At 46.2% G+C, this 20,226-nt stretch overlaps 1 protein-coding gene across 1 annotated transcript in view; it reads right to left on the reverse strand.

The window, feature by feature from the left end:
• LOC124619830 (polypeptide N-acetylgalactosaminyltransferase 35A) overlaps positions 1-20,226 on the reverse strand; it is a 165,276-nt gene that overhangs the window by 93,881 nt on the left and 51,169 nt on the right. Inside the window, exon 4 of the mRNA XM_047146438.1 lies at positions 12,630-12,796. Within this exon, the coding sequence (XP_047002394.1) occupies positions 12,630-12,796 (167 nt within the window). The remainder of the gene's footprint in view (positions 1-12,629; positions 12,797-20,226) is intronic.

A 20,226-nucleotide genomic window follows, 5' to 3' on the forward strand; every position in this document is an offset into this window, starting at 1 on the left:
TGTCCAAGGAATAGAAAAGCAACTGGAATCACTCAATAGAGGAAAGTCCACTGGACGTGACGGGATACCAATTCGATTCTACACAGAGTACGCGAAAGAACTTGCCCCCCTTCTAACAGCCGTGTACCGCAAGTCTCTAGAGGAACGGAGGGTTCCAAATGATTGGAAAAGAGCACAGATAGTCCCAGTCTTCAAGAAGGGTCGTCGAGCAGACGCGCAAAACTATAGACCTATATCTCTTACGTCGATCTCTTGTAGAATTTTAGAACATGTTTTTTGCTCGCGTATCATGTCATTTCTGGAAACCCAGAATCTACTATGTAGGAATCAACATGGATTCCGGAAACAGCGATCGTGTGAGACCCAACTCGCCTTATTTGTTCATGAGACCCAGAAAATATTAGATACAGGCTCCCAGGTAGATGCTATTTTTCTTGACTTCCGGAAGGCGTTCGATACAGTTCCGCACTGTCGCCTGATAAACAAAGTAAGAGCCTACGGAATATCAGACCAGCTGTGTGGCTGGATTGAAGAGTTTTTAGCAAACAGAACACAGCATGTTGTTATCAATGGAGAGACGTCTACAGACGTTAAAGTAACCTCTGGCGTGCCACAGGGGAGTGTTATGGGACCACTGCTTTTCACAATATATATAAATGACTTAGTAGATAGTGTCGGAAGTTCCATGCGGCTTTTCGCGGATGATGCTGTAGTATACAGAGAAGTTGCTGCATTAGAAAATTGTAGCGAAATACAGGAAGATCTGCAGCGGATAGGCACTTGGTGCAGGGAGTGGCAACTGACCCTTAACATAGACAAATGTAATGTATTGCGAATACGTAGAAAGAAGGATCCTTTATTGTATGATTATATGATAGCGGAACAAACACTGGTAGCAGTTACTTCTGTAAAATATCTGGGAGTATGCGTACGGAACGATTTGAAGTGGAATGATCATATAAAACTAATTGTTGGTAAGGCGGGTACCAGGTTGAGATTCATTGGGAGAGTGCTTAGAAAATGTAGTCCATCAACAAAGGAGGTGGCTTACAAAACACTCGTTCGACCTATACTTGAGTATTGCTCATCAGTGTGGGATCCGTACCAGGTCGGGTTGACGGAGGAGATAGAGAAGATCCAAAGAAGAGCGGCGCGTTTCGTCACTGGGTTATTTGGTAACCGTGATAGCGTTACGGAGATGTTTAATAAACTCAAGTGGCAGACTCTGCAAGAGAGGCGCTCTGCATCGCGGTGTAGCTTGCTCGCCAGGTTTCGAGAGGGTGCGTTTCTGGATGAGGTATCGAATATATTGCTTCCCCCTACTTATACCTCCCGAGGATATCACGAATGTAAAATTAGAGAGATTAGAGCGCGCACGGAGGCTTTCAGACAGTCGTTCTTCCCGCGAACCATACACGACTGGAACAGGAAAGGGAGGTAATGACAGTGGCACGTAAAGTGCCCTCCGCCACACACCGTTGGGTGGCTTGCGGAGTATCAATGTAGATGTAGATGTAGATGTCAGTTTGTGGGATGGAGTTCCATGCCTGTTGCACTTGGTCAGTCAATAGAGGGACGACTAATGCTGTTTGTGGATGACACTGGAGATGTTGTCCGATGGAGTCCCCTGCATGCTCAATTGGAGACAGATCTGGTGATCGAGCAAGCCACGGCAACATGTCGACACTCTCGAGCATGTTGTGCTACAACTGTGGTATACAGGTGAGCATTATCCTGCTGGTGCACACAACCTGGTATGCTGGTCATGAATGGCAGCACAAGTTGAATCACCAGATTGACATACAGATTTGCAGTCAGGGTACGTGGGACAGCACTAATAGAGTTCCTGCTGTCTTACAAAATCTCACCCCAGACCACAGCTCCAGGCCTATGTCCAGTGTGTCTAGCACACATACAGGTTGGTTGCAGGCCCTCAATTGGCATCACCCTAACCAACACATGGCCATCACTGGCACTGAGGCATAACCACTTTTCATCAGAAAACACAACAGACCTCCACCCTGCCTCCAATGAGATTTGCAAATGGCAGTGGTTTGAGGTCGGTGGAATGCACGCTATAGGGCATCTGGCTTGCAGCTGCCCTTGATGTAACTGATTTGCAACAGTTCGTTGTTGCATTCTGGTGCCAACTGCTGCTAAAATTGCTGCTGCAGATGCAGTATGATGCGCCAAAGCCATATGCCAAACACGATGGTCTTCGCTCTTGGTAGTGCCATGTGGCCATCTGCAGCCCTGTCTTCCTACGACCATACAAAGGGGTGGGGGCGGGGTGGGGGTGGGGACCCAAAAATAACCGGAATTTCTTTCTAAAAATCATATGCTTTATTGTTTTCAAATACAACCTTAATCTCCTTCGAAGTACTCTCCATTAGCATTAATACACTTGTCCAAATATTCATTCCAATGTTTGAAGCACCTTTTAAATTTGTCCTCTTTGATACCTGCTAGCACTTTCATGACATTGCGATTTACGTCTTCCACATCCGCAAAACGCTTCCCTCTCAAGTCTCTTTTCATCCTCGGGAATAGGAAGAAGTCAGAGGGTGCTAAATCCGACAAATATTTGGTGCGTGGGTCAAGGTAAGCGTCTTCGTTGAGGCCAAAAACCGGCGAACGCTGAGAGCTTTTTTTTTTTTTTTTTTTTTTTTTTTTGGTAGGGTTTAAGGGCGCTCAACTGCTGAGGTCATTAGCGCCCAGTCACTGGTGTTAGAGCACAAGGAACCTGCTAAAACTCAAGGGGATGGGGGGACATCAAAAGGACCTGACAAAGATGCAGATTAAATAAGTAAAAAGGTTAAATGTCTTTGGTCAAGCCAGTTAAAGTTATAAAACGCAGAAGACGAGCAGCTGCTCGAGCGTCATCAGCTAAAACATCCGGTAAGGTAGATGGCAGGGACAGGACAACACGAAATTGACTAAAACGGGGACACGACAATAAAACATGGCGCACCGTTAATGCCTGACCACAAGGGCACTGCGGGGCTGGGTCACCAGAGAGCAGGTAGCGGTGGCTAAACCGGCAATGCCCAATCCGCAACCTGGTCAGAAGGACCTCCTCGGGCCGAGATGGTCGGGAGGAAGTTGTCCAAGCAGTTGGGAGCGGTTTTACTGCCTGGAGCTTGTTTCCTTGGAGGGATGACCAAGCATCCCACCACAAGGACACAAGCCTCTTACATACATCCCCACAAACGTCAGATGATGGGACACAATGGGAGGCTGGCCGAGGCTGGAGGACTGCAGCCTTGGCTGCAGCATCCGCAGCCTCATTCCCAGGCACTCCTACATGTCCGGGGACCCACAGAAAGCTGACAGAACCGCCATTATCAGCGAAAGAATGGAGGGACTGCTGTATTCGTTGAATCAAGGAATGGACCGGATAGGGAGCCCCAAGGCTCTGAAGAGCACTGAGTGAGTCAGTGCAGAGTACATACGATGAATGGCGGTGGCGGCGGGCATACTGAATGGCCTGATGGAGAGCAAAAAGCTCAGCCGTAAAGCTGGAACATTGGTCAAGGAGCCGGTATTTAAAGGTGGCGGTCCCGACGACAAAGGCACAGCCGACACCATCGTCAGTTTTGGAGCCATCGGTGTAAATAAAGGTGTGACCAGCAAGTCGAGCACGAAGTTCGACAAACCGTGAGCAATACACTGCAGCCGGAGTACCCTCCTTCGGGAGTGAGCTGAGATCGAGATAAATACGAACCGGAGCCTGGAGCCAAGGTGGTGTCGGGCTCTCACCCTCTCTGAAGGTGGTAGGGAGGGCAAAATCCAATTGTCGAAGCAGGCGACGGAAGCGGACTCCGGGGGGCAGCAGGGCAGACACATACAACCCGTACTAACGGTCGAGAGAATCGGCGAAGAAGGACTTGTAAGAGGGGTGTTCGGGCATAGACAACAGCCGGCAGGCATACCGACACAGCAGTATGTCGCGCCGGTAGGTCAATGGTAACTCGGCAGCTTCAGCGTAAAGACTCTCGACAGGACTAGTGTAGAAGGCTCCGGTCGCAAGACGTATCCCCCGATGGTGGATGGAGTTGAGCCGGCGTAAGAGGGATGGCCGAGCGGACGAGTAGACGAAGCTCCCATAATCCAGCTTCGATCGGACTATGGACCGATACAAGCGAAGCAGGACAGTGCGATCCGCTCCCCAAGATGAACCGCTAAGAACTCTGAGGACATTAAGGGAACGTGTACAACGGGCCGCCAAATAAGAGACATGTGGAGACCAACACAGTTTCCGGTCCAACGTGAGCCCTAGAAACTTAGTTGTGTCCACGAATGGGAGAACAATGGGACCGAGATGTAAGGATGGCGGAAGGAACGCTTTATATCGCCAAAAGTTGATACAAACCGTCTTCTCTTCAGAGAACCGGAAGCCATTTGCCACGCTCCATGAGTAGAGGCTGTCTAGACAACGCTGGAGGCAGCGCTCCAGGAGGCATGTTCTCTGGGCACTGCAGTAGATCGCGAAGTCATCGACAAAGAGAGAGCCTGAGACATTAGGTGGAATGCAATCCATAATTGGATTGATTGTGATGGCAAAAAGGGCTACGCTCAAGACGGAGCCCTGAGGCACTCCGTTCTCCTGGAGGAAGACGTCGGACAATACGGAACCCACACGTACCCTAAACTTTCGATCCGTTAAAAAGGAATCAATAAAAAGGGGCAGACGACCGCGTAGGCCCCACTTGTGCATAGTGCGGAGGATACCTCCTCTCCAACAGGTATCATAAGCCTTCTCCAAGTCGAAGAACACGGCTACCGTTTGGCGCCTTCGCAAAAAGTTGTTCATGATGAATGTCGACAAGGTCACAAGGTGGTCAACAGCGGAGCGGCGGCGACGAAAGCCGCATTGGACATTAGTAAGTAGTCATCGAGATTCAAGAATCCAAACTAACCGAGCATTAACCATGCGCTCCATCACCTTACAGACACAGCTTGTAAGAGAAATGGGGCGGTAACTAGAAGGAAGGTGTCTATCCTTCCCGGGTTTGGGTATAGGAACAACAATGGCGTCACGCCAACGCATGGGGACCTGACCTTCGGTCCAGACGCGATTGTAGGTACGAAGAAGGAAGCTTTTGCCCGCCGGAGAAAGGTGTGCCAGCATCTGAACGTGAATGGCATCTGGCCCCGGAGCAGAGGACCGGGACAGTGCAAGCGCACGTTCGAGTTCCCACATAGTAAAGGGGGCATTGTAAGTTTCCAGATTCAGCGAGTGGAAGGAAGGTCGCTGAGCCTCGTCTGCCTCTTTCCTGGGAAGGAAGGCAGGATGGTAATGGGCGGAGCTTGAAACCTCCGTGAAAAAGCGGCCAAAGGCGTTGGAGACAGCCACAGGATCAACAAGGACCTCATTACCTGAGGTCAGGCCAGGTACTGAGGAGTGGGCCTTAATGCCCGACAGCCGGCGCAGGCTACCCCAAACAACGGAAGAGGGAGTAAAACTGGTAAAGGAGCTCGTGAAAGAGGCCCAGCAAGCTTTTTTGCTGTCTTTGATGACTCTACGGCATTGCGCTCGGAGTCGTTTGTATTCAATACAATTCGCCAACGTAGGATGGCGGCGAAAGGTGCGTAAAGCACGTCGTCGAGCACGGATAGCGTCCCTACAAGCCTCGTTCCACCAGGGGACGGAAACGCGACGTGAAGAAGAAGTAGTACGAGGTATGGAACGTTCGGCAGCATGGATAATAACAGCCGTGAGGTATTCGACCTGACTGTCACAACTGGGAAAATCGTGGTCCGGAAAGGTCGCCAGGGAGGAGTAAAGTCCCCAGTCAGCTTTCAGTATGTTCCAGCGCGAAGGACGTGGGGATGGGGTGTGGTGCAGGAGACGAACGACACAGGGGAAGTGGTCGCTCGAATAGGTGTCAGAAAGGACATACCACTCGAACCGACGGGCAAGAGTGGTAGAACAGATCGAGAGGTCCAAGTGGGAGTAGGTATGAGTAGAGTCCGAGAGGAAAGTCGGGGCGCCGGTATTGAGGCAGACAAGATTGAGATGGTTGAAGACATCCGCCAAGAGTGAGCCTCTTTGACAGGATGCAGGAGAGCCCCAAAGGGGATGATGGGCATTGAAGTCGCCAAACAATAAGAACGGCGGGGGAAGCTGATCGATCAGGTGCATCATGTCAGCCCGACTAACAGCAGATGACGGTGGAGTGTAGACGGTACAAACTGAAAAAGTAAAAGCAGAATGAGTAATGCGGATAGCTATTGCTTGGAGTGGGGTGGTCAATGGGATGGGATGGTAATAGACATCGTCCCGAACGAGCAACATGACCCCACCATGAGCTGGGATACCGTCCACAGGGGCGAGGTCATACCGCTCCGAGGTATAGTGGGAAAAGGCAATACGGTCAGTCGGGCGCAACTTGGTTTCCTGGAGACCAAGGACGAGCGGACAGTGCAGGCGGAGGAGCAGTTGTAATTCCTCCCGATTAGATCGAATACCTCTTATGTTCCAATGAAACAACGCCATTGCTAGTCAAAAAGTTGGGGGAACGAGACGGGGAAGAGCTGGTCACCTCGATGGCCGCGGAGGGCCAGGTTGCGAGGCAACAACGCTACAACTGACGGCAGGCGGATCCGGTTCCATCGACTCGTCGCCAGCTGCGGCCGCTGTCCCTGATTGTGTAGGAGGGGCCGCATCATTTGCCGACAAAAGGCCGGCGGAATGCCTGGCAGCAGAGCGTCCCGGCGAAACTGAGGACGGCCGGGAGCAGCGACTCACGGATGAAGCGTCAGATGAAACGCGCCGGGGTGGAGAGGGGGATAGAGACTACTTCTTGGAGGCCTTCTTGGAAGGCCGAGGAGGCACAGGGATGGTGGGCTGGACCCGAAGAAGGTCCTCACGCGCGGGGTCCGTTTTGGAACGCCGGACCTCGGAAGCTGGGGTCCGGAACGTTTCCCCGATGGACGCCTGAGAAGAGGATCGCTTCTCAGGTGGCGTGGGGGGAGGAGGAGGAGGAAGGGTGGCCCCTGGGGCAGGGGGGGTGGGGGCCGCGGGGGAGGAGGAGTGGGAAGGGAGGGATTTGGGAGGCGGAGGCAGAGCCCCCTGATGGGCAGAGGAGGCGGAGGGGGGACAGGATAGAGGTGAGGATACAGCGGAAGGAGTGGACACAACTGAGGCAAACGAAGTGGCCAGTGACACGGGATGAAGGCGGTCATACTTCTTCCTGGCCTCAGAATAAGAGAGCCGATCCAAAGTTTTGATTTCTTGTATCGTTTTCTCCTTCTGATAGGCGGGGCAGTCTGGGGACCTAGGCGAGTGGACGCCAGGACAATTAGGGCACCGAGGTGGTGGGGTGCAAGTATGTTCCTCACGAAGAGGACGTCCACAGTCGCCACAAAGGGGCTCAGCCTCACACCGGGACGACATGTGCCCAAAGCACAAACACCTAAAACAGCGCATAGGAGGCGGGACGTAAGGTCGCACGTCGCACCGGTAGCACATCACCTTTACCTTCTCCGGGAGAACGTCCCCCTCGAAGGCGAGGATAAAGGCCCCGGTGTCGATGCGACGGTCTTTGGGGCCGCGCTGGACTCGCCGGACGAAATGCACGCCGCGGCGCTCCAGGTTGGCCCTGAGCTCCTCATCAGATTGTAGCAGGAGGTCACGATGAAAAATAACCCCCTGCGTCCTATTTAGTGCCAGATGTGGGACAATGGAGACTGGGATGTCCCCTAGGCGGTCACACGCCTGGAGTGCCGCCGATTGTGTGGCAGAGGTGGTCTTGATAAGAACGGACCCTGATCGCATCTTGCTGAGAGCCTCGATTTCCCCGAAGACGACCTCAATGTGCTGAACAAAGAACATGGGCTTGGAGGTGGCGAACGTCCCCCCATCTGTTCGAGAACAGACCAAATAGCGGAGGAAGTACTTCGCCCCAAGCCGGCGGGCCTGCCCCTCCTCCCATGGAGTGGCCAAGGGGGAAAGGGCAGGAGAACCAGAACTAGAAACGGTACCTTTTCTTTTGGAAGACTCGGCCGCAGAGCGACCTGATACGTGTTGACGTTTCATGTGCGAAACGTCCGCCCCGATACCACCCACTCCGACCAGGGGCTCTCCCCACGGGCGCCACCCAGCCGCAGCAAGGGCCACCTGGCAGGATGACCATTGCCGGGAGTCCTGATGCCCCAAGGAGACGGGCATCTACTCCTTGGCCAACGTGGGGAGGGTGCAGCTCAGGTATCGGCAGTACGATCCCTGTGTTGTCAGGGGGCTACAACCTAGAGGGTACATGACGACCCCACCACAACGGGCTGGCTACCGTGCTGGATTTCTGGTGCCATGGAAAGTCCATCATGATCGCTGGTGCAGATGGAGATGCACTATGGGCGTAACTTGGACAACCCATCAGGCGTTTAGGCCCAATTTGAGGAATAATGGGTATGGTGACAACGCTGGTGCAATGCTGAGTGCCAAGGTCTTAGTGCACTTAGGACCAGTGGTACACCATGTAAGGTGTCCTTCCCCAAAAGGCTCGTACTTCTGTAGAATTTTGAAAAATGGAGGTCAAACCCCAAGGGGGACCATCACATTAAGGCCAAAACATTTGAGACTCCTTTTAGTCGCCTCTTACGACAGGCAGGAATACCGCGGGCCTATTCTTACCCCCGAACCCGCAGGGGGGACGCTGAGAGCTGTGTGCGCAGGAGCGTTGTCGTGATGCAGGAACCACACACCAGAATCCCACAAAGCCGGACGTTTTTGCGACAAACTTCTGCGAAGCCGTTTCATAACCTCCAAATAGAATTGTTGGTTTACGGTCTGGTTTTCAGGGTCAAATTCAGAGTGTACGATTACTTTATTGTCAAAAAAACAGATCAACATCGTTTTCACATTCGATTTCACTTGTTGAGCTTTTATTGGTCAAGGTGAGCCAGGTGACTTCCACTGTGATGACTGACGTTTACTTTCTGGATTGTACCCATAGCATCATGACTCCATCACCTGTAATGATTGTTGAAAAAATGTGGATCATCTTTGAACATGTCCTTCATTTCAAGACAGGCTTGAACGCGACAATCCCTTTGATCTCCGGTAAGAAGCTTCGGCACGAATTTTGCTGCCACTCTTCGCATCCCCAAATTGATGGTCAAGATGTGCTGAATTGAGCTCCAGGACAACCCGGACAAGTTCTCGAGTTGGTCGATTGTCCTGCGTTGATCTTCACTAATGAGATCACGGATTTTGTCGATGTTGTCTTCACTTCGAGCAGTTGAAGGTCGACCAGAACGGGGCTGATCTTCAACCACCATTTCTCCCTTTTTAAACCGAGAAAACCATTCGTACACTGGCATTTTACGAAGAGCATGGTCTTTGTAGGCTGTCTGAATCATCGTAATAGTTTCTGCTGCGTTCTTGCCAAGCAAGAAACTTCACTGCCACACGTTGTTCGTAAGAACTAGCTATTTCCTCGTGTCACGTCTGCACTGTACACACACTCAAAGAACTGCCAAAGAAACCACACTTCTCACTGCTGGGTGATGCCGTGTGGCAGAATGACTCAACAGAGCTCCTACTACAACCCTCTGTCAGCACAACCTGCTACTACAAGTACATGATGTGCAGCATTATGACTCCTGTTACTTTTGGGTCCCCCCTCGTACACTCTCGTGACCACTGCCGCCAGCAATCAGGTACAGTGGCTACATTCCTGCCAAGTCTTTCTGCAGTATCACGGAAGGAACATCCAGCTTCTTGTAGCCCTATTACCTAACCTTGTTCAAACTTAGTGAAGTGGTGACAATGGCGTCTTTGTCGCACTGAAGGCATTCTTGACTATCAACAACTCACCATGCCCAATCTCAAAGGTAAATAATGCTCACTATTACAGTGTTTATTTAAAGCAAATCTGATTTGCTTCCCGGTTTGCACTACTAGCATCTCTCCTCCATGGCCAGCATGAAATTTGAATAGAGATTATGTTTTAGATGCAGAAACACACCTACTAGTTTTTGTTTATGTTGCACAATTACTTGATGGTGTAGTTATTTTTTTTCCATCAGTGTGCGATGACCTTCCCTGCCTTATTTCTTCGTTTGTTGTCTTTGGTGTTGACATACTGCGTTGCTACACAGGCTGAAAAATGGGTTGTGGAAGTGCAACACTGACTACTGTAAATGATGTAGCTGACAGTTGCACATGTGCATTTCATAGTACTTTACTTTCACTGTTCACAACCCCCCAATAACACACAGTTATATGGCCAGTGCACTACTGTTTAACTTTCGATAAGCCTCATTAATAGGTTGCAGGCGAACATCCACATACTGCTACAATAGTTTACTATTGAACATCTACAAGCAGTAAAAGCCTAACCACACGGTTCACAGTCTTTCAAATAAATTCATCGGACACTGTCATTGCTTAAACACATGATCTATTGGTGTAACACTTATTTCGCTGTTAAGTTGATGCGTTGTTGTCGTTCTAACCAACACAGGTTCCTCATCTGAAACTCGGCCGTGGACTGACTGCCTCGAGACCAAAAATTGGGCCCTTTTATAGCCTCAGAATAATAGGTACTGAAACTTCACATTGTTCGATGTATATTATTAAATTAACTGAATACATCGAAAAATTGGTTCTTTTTAGCAGTTTCTTCTACAAAAAGAGTTAGGCCGAACTATTTGTTTAAATGATGAAATTAACATATATATCGTTACAATATTTTGGACATAACTGTTAATTATTTTGCAATTAATTAAGGGCTGGTTTTGCTAATATGTTTTCTGATACAGCCAAATAAATACTTTAAGAATACTATTAGTTCGTCTTCCAAATGTTTACAATTAGTATAGAATTTATATTTGTTTATACATCAACAATGGAATTTAAGTTATGGAACAATTACAGATTTCACACTATAATAAAAGTATTAACTAGAAATAGTCGAAATAAATCAGAAAATCAATTACATACATAAAGCTAAGCACAAAATTAGATCTGGTGTCAAATTCTTTAAAACTGAGGGCCAACCTTTCTCTTATGTGAAATGCAGATTATACTCACGTACGTTAATGGTAATTATTTAAAAGTGAAAAAATGAATTTTAAGGAGGCAGATGGCTAAACAAGAGGGGAAGTAAAAATATCCCAGCTTGCTTCGTCACAAGTGTATATTGCTGATTAATGCTTTCCACATCTTTCATTTTCTGTTTTTAACCACTTTAGCTCCAGAGAAGTAATTGTTGACAGCAATGACCTTTTTATATTGTTTCTTTTTGGCTTCATTTTCTGTTTTCATGGTGTGTGTCACCAGATATTTATGTTCATTCTGTGTGGAGCTGTGTTCCGTTCTGTTGTTGCGGTTACGGTGTAACTTTTGGTTGCAATATAAAGAAAGGAGCAATAAGTTATTTTTACTCCAATATATCGTATTTAGCTCTGTAATTTTCTGCCATACACGATTAAAGACATCAGTAATCCTTGAGGATTAAAGTCTACAATTCTCCAGTGTTTTATCTGACTGTACCTGCCATACTGCCTCCTCTCGGTTCAATGAGAAGATTATTTTATTTGACTTATATTTACACAGATTACATTATAAAATTCATCAAATTCCAACAGAAACAAATTACATACTACCCCATAGCCAGCCATACACAAAAATGTTCAGTTTCTAAAATAAAAGAACATTATTACTTACATATGGCACTCTAAATAAGCCAGTTGTATGTAAAAAACTTAACATATGCAAAATTCATTTGAAATTAAGGGATTCTTGCCCAATTTCTATGCCAAACAAATTATGTACAAATAACTTGCTATAAATGTCAGTTTCATTAATGTGTTAACTGTTGTGCGCGAACACCTGTTTTACAGTTTGTGTCAATCTTCCATAGTATGAATTTGTTCACACTACTTACTCTGATACTATCAAAAAAATAAAATAATCGCCAAAAACCTTACCAATAGCAACAATAATATGACAAAGACGATTGAAATTCATGTACAGCTAGTCACAAGATGGTTACAGACAAACAAGCAACCTGCGGGGATACTTGTATCAGTCAGTACACAGGAAGATTGTACCTGAAGGACTGATGTCTAACATGAGAAATGCAACTTTTGGGATTGTTTCCATATCATACTTTAATTTGTGCAATAAAAAACTGAATTTAAATGAAAATTTCTGTTATAATTATTATGGTAGCTACATTATACATCTCGAAAGATATGTAGATTCATGAATTTCAATGAAAGTGATTTGAAGGTAGCAATAACTAATGGATGCAAATCAATAAGTTTTAAAAGTCCAACTCAAGGCTCAACATTCACAAAAAAAGAAATCTGCATGCAAAACATGTACATTGGAGGGCACCATCTTTCTTATGGAAACTGTATGAACTATTTTTTCCTATGAGTAAATGCCAGATCCTAATATATGTAACAAGGATGTAATTGCAGAAATGTGTTTTCAACCAGTCAATAATTCTTAGTTTACTTTCATTTCCATAAATTCATCTTCTTTAAGGTCACATAACAGAGTAAAAATAATACAATTATTAATACTGTGTTCACTTAATTCATAACACTGCAATTGTTGTGAATAATAGGTGTAACTGGATTTTATAGTATCTAACTCTAAAGGTAGAACATACCCTGATCACTGCAGTCATCAACCAGAACTACCTCAAACAGTGTGTCTGATGATGAACGGTTCAGGACAGAATGAACAGTTCGATATAGTGTTGCGGGATGTTCATTGTAGAAGCAAATCACTACACTGGCAGTCAGATCTTTTGTGTCAAATGTTTCTCTTGCACACCTGTAAAATAATCACAAATAGTGTAATGCAGAAAATCTGACAGAAATTTTGTTTGGCAGTGTTTTGGTAATTCTCTCTCAAAGAAATATTAAGAGAACTGAAATAATGTAATAAAACACAATCAAATAGTGAAAATTAAGCAATGCCTATAATGAGCATTAATCATTTAGAGAAATGACTTGCACTTGATAACATATACAACATTTTTCTGTGAGGAGGAATATACATTAATGTATCAATAACAGGATCACTTTCTTTCTGTGGATGACAATGTATTGTTTTCTCTTTGGCACATAAACTTACATAATCATGAGGAGATCTTACAATAGCAAATTTGAAAGTATGCCTGAGAAGTAACAATAAAGAGACAAAAATAAAGTGCAGCCAACATATAGACAAGAAAATAGTGCAAATTAATAATAATGTCATTGCTGTTGTTGTGGTCTTCAGTCCTGAGACTGGTTTGATGCAGCTCTCCACGCTACTCTATCCTGTGTGAGCTTCTTCATCTCCCAGTACCTACTGCAGCCTACATCCTTCTGAATCTGCTTAGTGTATTCATCTCTTGGTCTCCCTCTACGATTTTTACCCTCCACGCCGCCCTCCAATACTAAATTGGTGATCCCTCGATGTCTCAGTACATGTCCTACCAACCGATCCCTTCTTCTAGTCAAGTTGTGCCACAAACTCCTCTTCTCCCCAAATATAATAATGTCATAGAACCAGTTAATAAATTTTGGTAGTCAAGGCAATGCACAATGACTGAATGACTACCAGAAGAAATAAACAGAGTAGTAAACATTATTTTGTGTGTTTTTAGTAAATTAAATATAGTTTTCAGAATGAAGCTTCCAATATATCTGAGAGGGAAACTTTACAACTAGGGAGGCCTGTGTGACATTTAACCATGTCAATAAATTGTTGATGGAGCAAGGAAGATCTTTGCCTGATTTCAAGAGCTAACCACCTCTTGGCCATTTTCACCGAGCAGGCATGGAAAATATACAATGTATATTTGATCAATGGTATGAAAAAAAGACAGCTCATTGTAGAGAGGAAGTGATGAAGCTACGAGCATGGAGGTTGTTATTCACAGTACTTAAAAGGCACAAAATGCTTGGACAGTACTGAGACACAGGTAGCAATTTGTGTGTGTGTGTGTGTGTGTGTGTGTGGGGTCGTGTGTGTGTGGGGTCGTGTGTGTGTGTGTGTGTGTGTGTGTGTGTGTGTGTGTGCGGGCGCGCGCGCAAGCGAGTGTATACCTGTCCTTTTTTCCCTCTAAGGTAAGTCTTTCCGCTCCCGGGATTGGAATGACTCCTTACCCTCTTCCTTAAAACCCACATCCTTTTGTCTTTCCCTCTCCTTCCCTCTTTCCTGATGAAGCAACCGTGGGTTGCGAAAGCTTGACTTTTGTGTGTGTGTGTGTGTGTGTGTGTGTGTGTGTGTGTGTGTGTGTGTGTTTATTTGTGTCTATCAACATACCAACGCTTTCGTTTGGTACGTTACATCATCTTTGTTTTTAGATATATTTTTCCCACGTGGAATGTTTCCCTCTATTATATTCAATGTATAATGTATGCTATATTTACAGAACCACCAATGATGATGATGATTCGTCAATGAAAACAAAACACATCTTATGTGTAGTGCTCCTTTAAATTGCACTGTGTGTAAGACAGAAAAAAAATGACACCTAAAAACATTTCACTGGGTGGACAGGTAAGAAAAGTGCTGAATCTAGTTCAGAGGGGAGAAGAGGAACAAAACCCTACTATGACGGTATTTATACCTTGCTGGCGTATGCTGTCATAGGACACTCGTCGGCAAAGATGTAGCAAGGAGGTTGATAGTAGTTGCAACATGCCACCAGTGCCCTCTCGGCCACAAGTATTTAGATCGCCATCGCTGACCGGGAGTCTAAGTCAGTTAGTCACAGTCTCAGTCAGTCACAGGCACTAGCACAGTCACTCAGTCACTAGCTCATTCACTGACATGCAAACTTGCACTCCAGATCGGCTTCTGTCATTCATTGCATAGCGGAACTTGTACTTCACCAGCAGTGAGCCTAATGTGGAATAATATTGAACAACTTGTACCACAACACATGGACACTGTTAAAGTTAAGTAGCAGCTATCTGTTTAAGTAAATAAAGAACCCTGTTAATATGTGCGTACAGTTGTGTTGTAAAAGAGGATACCAGCCACCAAACAACATCCTCTCCCTTGATTCCTGTGGTACAAGACTCCACAGTGGCGATGACAATACGACAGAGGTGACAAGGATAATTCAATGCAGATCGAAGATAATCAACTTGGCTGAAGACTTTGCTTGCTTCTCTTGTGTTTTAGCTTGCCGGGGTGCTCTTTCTATTTGCTCAATTGTTGCTGTGTTCTTGCATGTACTCCAGGAGGGGAGCCACAGAACTAATCAAATTTCTCTTTTCAGAAGCTTTGCTTGCTTTTTTGCTTTAACATATTTGTGTGAACCATGGCTACCCTCCCCCTTCACACCCAGCCCTCACACCTCAGTCGCAGAGGGCCAATATGAGGAATCTGACACATGTTTTTCAGTTCCAAGCACACTGTCAAGGTCATCATATTCAAGGTACTGTCAAGGCATAATACTTCCTTTTGATCGTGAGGTCCCCAGTGTCCAGATTAATACAAAAACTATTCTCAACTGTATCTCCCAACGAACTTAGTTATGAACAAGTAGTCGCTGCATTAACTCAATATTATGACCAGCAAGTCAAAGTAGCTGCAGCCAGATATAAGTTTTTTTCACTTGCAGAAAAAATCCTGAACAGGCATGACTAGGAAGTGTAAATTTAAGTGTAGTTTTTGGCAACTTTTACAGTGATCTCATGACAAGTGATGCTATAATATTCAATGTCCCAGACAGTAGAATATGGGAGCAGATCTTAAAGTATTCTGATCCTTCCCTTCCTCAAGTAATGAAAATCTTAGAGCAATATGATTCAGGTGCCATAGCAGCCAATAAGTTTGACCAGGCCCCGATTTGTTGGGTCGAGTCGCCCCTTGTTCGCGACTGTCCCACGTGGCCACAAAATTGGGCATGTACACAGCTGCACGGACAGCCATGTAGACAAGTAAACAGGCCTGTGAATTTAGTGAAGTCTTACCCTACATGTTTTGCGTGCCATAAAAGACAGGACTGCCCATCAAATCACGCAACATGTTACATCTGCGGAAAAAAAGGCCATGTCCAAGCAGTTTGTCTGCAATGGCACAAAAACGCCAATTCTGCTTGCTCCCAGAAAAAACAGGCTCATGCATATGCAGTGAACACTGTGTTTTCAAAACCTACAACAGGTTCTGAAAGAAGTAAGATTAAAGTTGTGCCTCCTCCTCACCCCAATGCTGTACAATGACGTCCTAACAAACTGTTTGTTTCATTACGAATTGCTGGCTGTCATGTGAACTTTCAGTTAAACACAGGTGCCTCAGTAACTTTGCTTAATTGTGCCAAGTACGAACAGTTAGGCTCACCATGCATTTCTAAATCTAGCGAGCGCCTCACTACTTACAACAGACAGGAAATTCCAGTGCTTGGACAGCGTAGTTTGCCTGCCACTTACAAATCTCACAATAGGACAGTGAATTTTACTGTGTTGGAATCAAGAGACAGCGAGAGCACATTCAGCTTAGATGCCTTTGATTTGTTTGGACTTAACATCCAAGACAATGTACTTTCAGTATTGGCTTTTGCACCAAAACACAGTGTCACTAGCATGCTTAAAGAATTTCCTTAACTATTTTCAGAAAGAATGGGAAAAGCTAATATGTTTGTAGTACACGTTACATTGAAAGGCAATGCACAGCCTAAGTTTTTCCGGGCCTGCCCCGCTCCAATTGCTTTAAGAGTCAAAGTAGCCAGTGAACAGAAAGATGAAATGAAATGTCGTGTGGCTAGGGCCTCCCGTCGGGTAGACCGTTCGACTGGTGCAGGTCTTTCGATTTGACGCCACTTCGGCGTGCTGCGCGTTGATGGGGATGAAATGATGATGATTAGGACAACACAACACCTAGTCCCTGAGCGGAGAAAATCTCCAACCCAGCCGGGAATCGAACCCGGGCCCTTAGGATTGACAGTCTGTCATGCTGACCACTCAGCTACTGGGGGCGGACAACAGAAAGATAATGGTGCAATTGCTCCCATTCAAGCTAGTCAACGGGCAAGTCCTCTCATTTTGTTGCCTAAGCCTTCTGGTCACATTTGCATTTGTGTTAACTTCAAGTCGACAGTCAATCCACAGATAGTAGTTATCCACTACCTCACCCTGAGGAACTCATGGACAGGCTTGATGTAGGACATTACTTTTCTAAGATAGATTTTCATGATGCCTACTTGCAAATTCCATTGAATGAAGAATCACAGAAAATGTTTGTTGTACATGTGCACTTAGAACTGTTCAAATATTTGCTTGGTGCACAAGACAGACGCATTGCTTTTGCCTCAAAGTTGTTAACTCAAACTCAGTGCAATTATTCACAAACCGAAAAAGATGCTCTCACTATTGTGTATGGTGTGACAAAATTCCATAACTATATGCATGGTCATAAGTTCTATTTAGTGACAGATTACAATCCTTAGTAGTCCTTGTTTCATCAATCAAAGCCGGTTCCTAGACACAATGCTCAAAAATTGCTTTTGGAGTATCAGTATGAGATTGTGTACAGACCTACAGCAAATCATAGCAATGCAGGCACCCTATCTTGCCTTCCGACTGGCCCAGACTCTCATTTTGATGCATCTGCTGCATCTTGTTGCCAAATTGATGGACAGGACTCTGAATCGCTGGAATTTTTTCACTTGCACTATGGAAAAATTTCACAGGCCACAGAAGCAGACCCAGATCTCAAAATTTTGTAGCATTACATTCACACATCTTGGTCTCGCTCACTGAACAGTATCTAGAATTCAGTTGTGTGCCAATACTTTGCACGCCGGCATAATCTTTCCATTCAAAAGGGTGTGATTCTCGTTCAAACTGACAATGGAAAATATCATGTGCTTATTCCCAAAGTGTTGCACAAGGACGTGTTGCAATTGCTCCACCAAGGACATTGGGGAATTGTTCACAGTGAACAGTTAGTGCGACGCCACAGTGTCGCACATGCATGGAAAACCAATCCGGTCTGCCACAGGCATTCACAGCTTGGCCGGTGTGCACATTGACTTTGCAGGACCATTTTGGAACAATCGTTGGCTCACAGTGGTAGACTCTTCTAGCAAGTTCCCATTTGCGGTGCCTATGGCTTCTAACACATTGCGTAGCACCATTCACGTGTTGTCCTCCATATTTCGTGTAAAAGGTTTGCCAGAAGCAATTGTGTTGGACAACAGACCACAATTCACTTCATGTGATATTGAACAGTTTTGTGAACAAAATGGCATTCGTCATCTAACAAGTGCTTCGCTCCACCCCCAGTGAAACAGAGAAACAGGACACTTCTTACACACTTTTAAACAGATGGCCAATCTTTGCACTAGCCACACATGGGAACAGGCGCTGTGATTCTTTCTCACCTCCCATCACTCACACCCACGCGACTGACCATTACTGGTGGAACTCCTGCATGGCCATCACCACTGGACGCTATTACACCCTCCACAGTATCCAGCACTGCCAAAGGTCTGCAAGTATCACTTTGCAGGGTTTATGGTAACCATGGGCACTGGGAAAGAAGCACGTTTCAGGAATTCATCGGCTCTTTTATATACTTGACTGCAGGCCCGATGGTTTGCAGCAGCACCACCAGAACCAAACTCTTGTGTGTCATTTGCCCTGTGATTCTGCTCTTTTCTTTCCCCAAATTCACCACCTCACAGGACTGCGCAGCCTTCGCTGTCACCCATTGATGCCACCAGGGCACCCCACGAGGAGCGGATGGACGATGTGCCCTCGTCCCCGCTCGCTGACCCAATGGACCTGGACCTGCCATTACAGTTGCCGTCATCGTGCAAGGACACGCCGTCAGGCCTGGACGCGTGCCCTGGCAGCAGTTTTCCGTAGGACGTTCTTGTTACCTTGCAAGCAAGATAGTGGGGTACAGTCAGGATTATGCCATCCTCCACAGTCATGGCTCCTGGCTCATCTCTATGTCCAGTGTCCTGCCTTCCTCCTTGTCATCGTTTGCATCTTCCCCACACGATAACTGTGCGGCATTTCGGGAGGGGGTAACCTGTCGCCGGCACACCACTCAGCAAAGATGTAGCAAGAAGATCAATAGTAAGCACTGGATTAAGTGCGCCTATTAGGAGAGAGGCCAAAGGCACTCGCAAGCAACGTGCCACTGCCAACATCCTCTCGACCACAAGTATTTCGATTACTGTCGCTGACTGGGAGTGTCAGTCAGTCAGTCAGTCAGTCACAGGCATTAGCACAGTCACTCAGTCACTAGCTCATTCACTGATGCACCAACTTGCACTTTACTTTGGCGTCTGTCATTCATCATATAGCGGGACTTGTACTTCACCAACAGTGGGCCTAATGTGGACAAATATTGAACAGCTCGTACCACAACACATGGACACTGTTAAAGTTAAGTACCAACTATCTGTTTAAGTAAATAGAGAACTGTGTTAATGCATGTGCACAGTTGTGTTGTAAAGAGGATACCAGCCACCAACAACATCCTCTCCCTTGATTCCTATGGTACATGACTCTACAGTGGTGGCGAGAATATAACAATACGAAAGGCTGATAAAATGTATGCAAGAATTGAGAGGATATCATAAAAATACAATGTCAGGCGAGTATTACAGATTCCGTCAATCCTTGGCCCTCACCAACATAGTTCTGTAAAACAATATCAACCAGGCCCAAACCTCCTTGCAGTACCTTCTTTCCATCTGCAAAATTCTTCTGCTACGCAATTCCAAATTCCTGGAACCCACAACACACATTGAAACTCTTGCCCAGTGGGAACTAGAGCAACATGCACAACGCCACCTGAAAAAGGTCTCTACCCTGCTCACTTCCGCCTTGGAGTACCACTGTCCACCATCTCTACAACAACCTTAAAACCTCCCCTGTGTCCCCTCATAGCTGACAAACCCTGTCTCGCAGACCTACTACACTTATTCACACTCCAAAACTCCTTCCCACCATCGCACAGAACCCAGAACCTAAACAGACCCATAACACAGTCATGAACCTTTTCTCAAGAAGCCTTAGCTCCACAGAAATATCAGTCCATTTCAAAGGCCTCACCTTTTGCCCCCATTCCCAAATTCAATCATGCAGGACTTGTGAAAGATCTTTTCTCCTTCTCAGTGGGAACACTTTTACACCACCAATCCTACCAATCAGACACAACCAAAGACCAACGTTGAACTCTGTCTAACTCACTTCACTCCTCCATCCAACCACGATCCACCCCTGCTGCCCCCAAATCACCCCCAT

Source organism: Schistocerca americana, chromosome 6 (assembly GCF_021461395.2).
Source record: "Schistocerca americana isolate TAMUIC-IGC-003095 chromosome 6, iqSchAmer2.1, whole genome shotgun sequence".
NCBI lineage: Eukaryota > Metazoa > Arthropoda > Insecta > Orthoptera > Acrididae > Schistocerca > Schistocerca americana.